The following is an 8,366-nucleotide window of genomic DNA, read 5'->3' as shown; positions in this document are numbered from 1 at the left end:
CCCCCCCCCCGTAATTTCTTCCGGAGAGTGTCGGAAAGACGCCTGTCTATTTCCTTCATCTAGATTTCCGTGTCTACTTCCATGATCTGGGTATTCCTGAGCCCTTCGCCGCGTGACATCACTGTCGCTGCCTGTTGGGTCTGCGCATGACCAACATCGCCCTGAAAGCTCTGACGATATTTTTCTACAATAAAGCACATCGCTGTTCATCACAGCCAAACTTGCACGTGCTAAACGTGCCGATTTTGGTTTCGTGCTGCTTGAGTAGAGGAAAGCGCCGCAGTGTTCGAAAAGCCGTGAACCGTGAAGCCAGCCTTATGTCGAGGAAGCGCCTGCAGTCAACCCTTGAGAGGTTCGCCTATAAGAGAAGGCGAAGCCTGACCGAGAACCCCGTGATCGAAGTCGAAGAGAATCCGCCGGAAGAAAATCGAGTTCCAGACGAGACAGTCAACGGTGAAAACGCCGGCGCCGTCGGTTCGCCTTGTGTACTCATCAACGACATTGGCTACCATATTTCCAAAGCAGAAGGCAAGCGTCCGGATGATCATATCCTTCATCAGCTGCTCACGAATCATTGGGAGCCGCCCTCTGACTACCGACTTCCTTTTTCTGAGCATACGAAAGGCGGCAGGGTCGAAAAACGATATCTGAAGGAAGTGTATCTTCAGACCTTTCCGTGGGCTGTATTTTCGGCCGAACATGGAGGATTGTACTGCTTGTACTGTCCATATTTCGCCACAGAGCTTGTTGCCAACCAGAAAAGAGTTCAGCTCGACAAGCTAGTGGAGAGACCTTTGACAACTTTCGCCAAACTCCTCGGAAAGGACGGTTCGCTGAAAACCCACTCGGATGCTTACTACCACATTGCAGCAATGGAGAAAGCCAAATTGTTCATCAATTCCTACGAAAATTCAGCGAATCGCATTGACCTCATACTGGACTCGAATCGACGAAAACAAGTGCTGGAAAACAGAGCTCGATTAGCACGGATGCTGACAGCCATCATGTACCACGGAAAACAGAACGTTCCTCTAAGAGGTCACCGGGACAGCGGAAGAGTCGAGCTCCTCTCTCGTTCGGCGGAGTCGCATGCGAAAAATGAAGGGACCTTCAGAGAGACCTTGAGGTTGATGATCGATAGCGGGGACTCGACTTTGAAGCTTCACCTCGAATCTTCTGCCTCAAACGCACTGTATACCAGCAGCTCTGTGCAGAACGAGTTGATCCAGTGCATCGCCGAGCAGATCCAGGACGGCATCTTGCGAAAGTTAGGGTCAAGTGGTGTATATAGTATAATGTTCGACGAAACCACCGACTTGTCTCACACGAACGTCATGAGTTTCGTCGTTCGCTTCATCGATGCGAGCACTGGGCGCAATGTGGTTCGGGAGGATTTCTTCGATTTCTTAGACACCTACGGTGCCATCGCAGCAGAGAATGCCGAGTCCAGCTCTCCCTCTGAGAAGGAGAACGCCGTGACCGGGAGGAGGCTGGGATCACTTGTGATTGCGAAAATGAGGCTGCATGGGCTGAATCCTCAGTCCTGCATCGGCATCGGAACTGATGGATGTTCTATCATGATATCGAAATCCAAAGGTGCCGTGAACACGATCAGAGAGGTCGCCACGAATGCTGAGCATTGTCATTGCTACAATCACGATCTGAATCTTTCACTGCAGTTGTGTTCAAAATCACAGGAAGCCAGGAACACTATGAGTGTGATGAGAGAAGTTGTCTCATTCTTCAACCAGTCTGCAAAACGAAATCGAGTCTCGGTCCGATTGATCGGAGGCCAGTTGAAGGCTCTGTGTCAGACTCGATGGGTCGAGAAGTATAGAGCCATATCGGAATTCGCGGATAAACTACCGCGAATCGTGGAAGCACTGGAGGAGATTCAGCTCTGGCGAGACGAAGGTTCTGCCTCGAAAGCGTACTTGCTGCTACTTGGATTGAGGAAGTTCGAGTTCTTAGTCACTCTGGACATTCTCAAGAAAATTTTCTCAACTACCCTGCCGCTCTCGACAGCCTTGCAGAATCGGCGGATGGATATTTCGCGTGCAAATGGACTGATCAAAGACACGATTGCCGTTCTCAAAGCGGAACGAGAGAATGCCGAAAATAGTTTCGCTGACACATTCGCTAGGACTTGTGAAAAGGCTTCGGAGCTGCAGATACCTCCGACCAAGCCTCGGATCGCAGCTATTCAACTCCACAGGTCGAATCACGAAACTTCCTCCATAGAACAACACTATCGAGTTTCCGTGTATATTCCGCTGATGGATGAGATCATACAAGATCTCGATAATCGCTTCACGGTTGAAGCTACCCATATCACGAAAACAATGGATCTATTGATGCCAATTAAGGTAGTCAACTTGAGTATGCCCGAGGTCAAATCCATAGTTGAAACGTTGCTCTCCAAATATCATTCGCTCGTAACCGACGGCACTGCCGTGGAGACTCGTTTCACTAATGAAGTCATGCTGTGACAGCAGAAGTGGAAGAGGGAGGAGAAACGACTGACTGATATATTGGAGTCCCTGGATGCGGCAGACGCTGACATTTTCCCTCTTGTACACCTCTTCCTGAAAGCATTTGCGGTCATGCCTGCAAGTGTAGCCTCAGCGGAACGCTCTTTTTCTACTCTTCGACGACTGAAGACTTATTTGAGGACAACGATGACGGAGGAAAGATTGACGGGCATCGCTCTTATGAACATCCATCGAGACGATGAGTGGGACATAGAATCCATAATCGACAGATTCGCCAGCAAGCAAAAGCGCCGAATGAACTTAATGTTGTGAGTCGAGAAGGCCTACCAGCCAGTGTAGTCACCTTCCGTTGTCAGTAGATTGTTTTGTGCCTTCCCTTTGTTCTACTTTACCTCTTTGCGGTGACGGAGGTAGACCTCTCGGCATTTTAAATTTAACGTTTTCCTGCTCTTTCTATTTTTTTTGTAATAAAATCGATTGCTGCTAGCGAATCATGACTTTTCCATCGATATGAGACGGATATCCGATGATTCTGTGAGCCTACCCACAAGTTGGAAAAAAATTCCGCCCCCCCAAAAAAAATCCTGGCTACGCCACTGCCCAAGGGCTAAGCATATCACCCGGAATCTATCAAGCCAAGCAAATGGAGGCTCTCGAATATCTAAAGGGCGTCGAGGTTATCGCCGACGACATACTCATACATGGAGAAAACTTCGCGGAACACCGGAATAATCTGGAAGAATTCTTCAAACGCTGCCGAGAGAAAAACCTGAAGCTCAATCGCAGTAAGCTCCGCCTCGGAGTCCCTAAAGTGAAATAAATGGGACACATATTGTCGAGAGAAGGCCTCCGGGGGGACCCACAGAAAATCGAGATAATAAGAAAGACGGAACCGCCGAAGGACGAGAAAGCACTACTTCGTTTCCTGGGATCGACAAACTATCTGTCCAAATTCATACCGGGATATTCCGAAATAGCGGCGCCTCTTCGAATGCTCCTCGAGGACAATGTCGAGTTCGTGTGGTTCGAGCAGCATCAGAGATCGTTCGAAAAATTAAAGAACTCTCTCTCAAGGGCCCCTCTGCTAGCATTTTTTGTTGTGTTTTGATGCACATGGACGTAAGAGCGAGTCGTACGATTCAGCGCCAATTCATTAAGTCGACGAAATACAGCCCTCGTGGCAGTTCTTCAACGAAGGGAAAATCTCAGTCTTTTCATTCACCCGAACCCAGTACGAAATTCGATACAGAATCATATTACCTAGTGGCGACGAGGACCGTGTCAAAATGACTGAGAAGCTGCCCGTGTTCGACAAATTTGTCGAAGAAGATGAATCGTGGTTATCGTTCAAAAGTCGAGTCGGTTCGAGAACTTTCTGAACCTCAACGACTATACTACGGAAAAACGAGCACTGTGCCTGCTAGTTCATCTATCGCCGACGCCATACAACAAATTGAAGGATCATGTAAGCCCAGCCAAACCGGAAACCCTGACCTACGTGAACCTCATCGACACCTTAGAAGTCATCTACAACTGAGGAAAATCGAGGTGGGTCAGGCGTATGGGATTCCGAGAAGTGGCGCAATCGGAAGGAGAAACCTTGCAGGAGTTCGGCAGAAGACTACGAAGAGATGCCGAATTCTGTGATTGGAAACAAGATGGTTCGCTGTTCGATAACCTAATCGAACAGTTTCTCCGAGACTTACGAGACAGCCACATCCGAGAATACGTTCTCAAGAAAGCTGCTAATTTCAAGACTTCGGACGATGCTGTCAAAGAAGGAGAAACTGTGTCTGAACGGAAATTCAGATTGGAAGTTTTCAAGACGTTCGAGAGGTCCGCGAAGAACGACACCAGGTCCTGGAAAAATGCATCACCTGAAACAAGCGGGATTCTGAAGAACACTTCATACAAGAAGAACGGGTTCTTCAACGAAGGGCATTGCTACAGATGTGGTCTTGCGAATCATAAGGCAGATACGTGCAGATTCAAGGACACAGAATGCCGAAAGTGCAAAATCCAGGGTCATCTCGAGCGAGTATGTCAAAACGCAGAAAACATCACCACTAAACCGTGCTACAGCGGGAGAATCCGTACCGTGACCAAGAGAGCCTACGCAATCACAACGCAGAGACCGGACGTTCCACCGATTAAAATGGAGGTAGAGATCGGGGGCGGCACCGCAACCATGGAACTAGACTCAGGCTGTGGAATTCCTTGATGCCTCACGGTAGATTCGTACGGGTCAATCCGAAGATGAAGCATTACCCGACTGACGTAACTCTAATGATGGCAAACGGTCAGGAAGTAATACCGCATTCATTCGTGCAAGTCGACGTCACTCTATCGGGCGTGGTCAGAGAACAACGGCTCTATCTGGTCAGCGAGCCGAATTTTCCAATCTTGTTCGGGCGCGACCGGATGAGAGCGTTCGGCCTAGACTCGATAAGAGTGAATCATGCGGATATCACACCGTCGAAGACTCTGGCCAAGTATCCGGAAGATATTCTCGAAAATTGACATATCGAATGCTTTCCTCCACTTACTTATATGTACATCCGGAGCACCGAAAATACTTCGTGATAAACACGCCGGACGGCCTTTCTCAGTTCAAGAGAATGCCGTTCTGCTTCGTGAATGCGCCACAAATCTGGCAGGAGAAAATGGAAGAGATACCAGTTCGTCTGCTAGCGAGCAGACGGGGTGGAAGTGTGCCGCTATCACTGCGAGTAAAAGTGAATTTAAAACTAATTTGTGCGTGAAATAGTGAATAAACACTAACGTACCCGGATACCCGGAACCCAGCAATCAGATAGACACAGTGAAGTGATAATTTTGGTTGTCTGAACTTAGCACGAAGAGAACTTTAGTGTCTGTATACCGTGCACGATGGCAGAATCAAACAAACCGACTTTCGCCGTTGATAAAAACGGGAAACGGATTCATCTCTGCAGCAACTGCAATGGTGAGATGCTTCGACTTATGTCGAATGCGGGGCCGGGTCCCCATTGTTGTGCTATATCTACACTAATTCGTAGAATAACACACCTCGAGCAACAGCTGGCTCAGGTACCGCGGGATATACCTGCGATGGCGGAAAAACTCGCCAAATTGCGGTTAGAAGTACGACAGTACGAGAACATAGTCCTAACCGATGATACCATGGAGACGAGCCAGGACTGGGCCGATAGAGCCGGTCCTAGCACGAGCCATGAAGGCTCCATTCAAAAGAGCGCGCCAGAACGCGATACAGCGACGCGGCGAAGCCACGAGGAGGAGGTGTTTTGGTCGCCGGTGACAGGTCGATCAACATCCTCCGACACCCTCCCAAGGGAGAGGGTCTCGTGACGATGCTCGGCGGCACACAATACTGTGTGTGGCACGAGAGCAAAAACGGTAGACTAGAAGAAATTAGATCAGCCGTTGAGGGTATTATCGCCAAATACCCTGATAACAAATTCCACATCGTGCTCATTGGGGGAGCACAAGATACAAAGGAAGCCCAGCTAAATGGGACGGTATTAAGGGTCGATCATAAGATCGCAGAGGAGCTGGTGGCGACTCGAATGGGGTCCCCAGCAATTCGATCCCTGACATGGGTAACGATGATAGAAGATAGATTCTGTGGCGTTACCCCTAGCATTAATAAATCCCTGATCGAAAGTCAGAGATTACGCGACGCTAACGTCGGTATCCTGGACTTGAGATACCTTAACGAGGCCCCAGAAAATTTCTTCCGAAAGGGTCAATTAAGTGACAAAGATCGGACATATGCCCTGAGTTCCTCAGGCGCTAAGAGAACGAACGAGGCAATTATATCATTGCTCGTTCAAGCCATGGGCATTGGCGCAGAGACGCTCACGACTCGAGCTCGCCAAGCCCGGGAAGACCTCGAAAAGAGGCAGGCCGAGAAGAAGAAGCAGCAGGAAGAGAAGCTGCAACAACGGCAAGTGGGAATACCCACTAAAGAACAAGGGACCAGGACCGAGGAAAAATATTTCCAGAAGGTCCAGGAGTTGAACTCTGGTAGACAGAGCCCTCAACCAGGTCCATCCCACAGGAACGACAGTGCGGAGAGAGGCAACCGAGGACCTGACCACAGATATACTGATGGAAAAAGGAAATCAGGGAGCCACTCAGGCCAGAGCTGGAGTGGAGGAACCGCAAGGGGCTCTGGGCAGGTATCTGCCAGGCAAGAGCCCTGGAACCGAAACGACAGACGAGGCCGAAGCGACAGACCCCAATCGGGCGCTCGTTCGACGAACGAACGATCTCGGTCTCGATCAAGGTCCCGCGCCGCAATCTGGAGGAAACAAAGAGGAGCGAAGAACCAGGGCCGCGGTCGTCCTCAGGATCGGGATACACCGAGGAGGGGACACGACCGCTCGAGGAGCCCTCAGGAATACCGCCCTCGAGAACCATCACAGCAAAACGAGAGGCGGAAACCAACACAACAACGACCGCCACCACCCGCAGAATACAAGGTGATGACAAGCCGATATAGGCGATCGCCTTCGTATGAGGACAGGGGAGGAAATCGTGTTTGAGAAGAAATCCAGTCGTCCCAGAAAGCGTCGGACTAGGCGTGATATCACGCAAAAACAGTCCACAATCACGATTGCCGCCATCAATCTTAATGGGGCAAGAATGAAGAGGTCAAAATGGTCGCAGCTAGAAATAGATGTGTTGGGCAATAATGTCGACATGGTCCTAGTATGCGAAACACGACTTATGAACGAGGAAAAGCCGCCGAGAATCCACGGATACACGTGGAACGGCAGCAACCGAAGAGGACCGTCCGGAAGACAAGCAAAGTGGGGGTGTAGGATGTCTGACATCGACCCGCATAGACGTCTCGTGGACAGAGAAGGGACAAGACTGGACGGCGACAACTATAAACAGAGGAGAAGATGAATGGGTCGTCATATCTATATACTGCGAACACTCATCAATTAACACGAATCGGAAACTCTTCAGGTCAGTATCGTCCTTCATATCTAGCAAATGCATGGGGAAGGGCCTTGTGATCGGGGGAGACTTCAACGCACATACGTGTCTTTTTACGGAGACAAACAATACAAGAGGGAATCTACTCCTCGAATTCGTACAACTCCATGGGTTGATAGTACTGAACGCTACAGATATCTGTAAGGGACAGTACACGAGAGGAAAAGCGACGATCGATTACTTTCTATGCAACCAGAAAGTCTACGGAGAGACTCTGGAAATGGTTATCGACGAAGATCGAGAGGTGACACGATTGAGTGATCATAACCTCCTCAAAATGACATGTAGAGGCCCGATGACGGACACCAGAAATAGTCAGAGAAAGATCTTCACGAGATTAACCCTAAAAAAGACTAGCTAAACTTACGACCCGGGAACTGAGAACAAAGACAGGGAGCGATACTGACTCGAGATACTCAACTCTCAAAGACGGCATTAGACATAGGCATAGAGAGGGCAACAAGAAAAGTGACGATCCCGGATGGGCAACGCTATGAGACGGCCGCAATCAGGCGGGCGGTGAAAATGCGGAAAACAGCCAACAGAGTGTGGCGACGAGCGCGACGGGAGAATATAGACACGGAAAGGGCAGAACGTGAATACCGTCTAGCCCAAGAGACAGTGCGGCAAGTGGTAGAACGCGAAGAAGAGAAACGATACGCTCGTCTGAGTGATCACATTCTTAGGGCGCCGAGAAACGAAAAATCCATACGCTTTTGGAAATACATCTCGCAAATGAAGAAAACTACCCAGAGGAAACCGAAAGTAATTGATACGAGCGGTGAAACGGTAACCCAAGACAACTTGAGTCGATACCTGACAAAGGTAGGATCCCTGACTCTGGATGCAGACCACGACCGCGAACGG

The 8,366-nt window shown here is 49.5% G+C and overlaps 2 protein-coding genes across 2 annotated transcripts; both read left to right on the top strand.

Moving 5' to 3' along the window:
• Positions 1 to 146: 146 nt before the first annotated feature.
• On the top strand, positions 147 to 2,804 carry LOC108864965 (52 kDa repressor of the inhibitor of the protein kinase-like). The gene is given in 1 exon segment (XM_018641517.2): positions 147 to 2,804. A coding segment is annotated over 1 exon segment (2,658 nt).
• A 1,249-nt stretch (positions 2,805 to 4,053) lies between these two features.
• LOC108864964 (uncharacterized) lies at positions 4,054 to 4,713 on the top strand. The gene has a single exon (XM_018641516.1). It carries the CDS (start codon positions 4,054 to 4,056, stop codon positions 4,711 to 4,713), a length of 660 nt encoding a protein of 219 aa, XP_018497032.1.
• The last annotated feature ends 3,653 nt before the right edge of the window (positions 4,714 to 8,366 follow it).

The sequence above is a fragment of the Galendromus occidentalis genome, unplaced genomic scaffold (assembly GCF_000255335.2).
Source record: "Galendromus occidentalis unplaced genomic scaffold, Mocc_1.1 scf7180000075772, whole genome shotgun sequence".
NCBI lineage: Eukaryota > Metazoa > Arthropoda > Arachnida > Mesostigmata > Phytoseiidae > Galendromus > Galendromus occidentalis.
The sequence above is the reverse complement of the archived record's forward strand: the minus strand, read 5'-3'. Positions and strand labels throughout refer to the sequence as shown.

What these genes read in the sequence shown, in the direction of transcription:
- LOC108864964 (XM_018641516.1), top strand. Translation starts at nt 4,054, where the DNA reads ATGGGATTCCGAGAAGTGGCGCAATCGGAAGGAGAAACCTTGCAGGAG.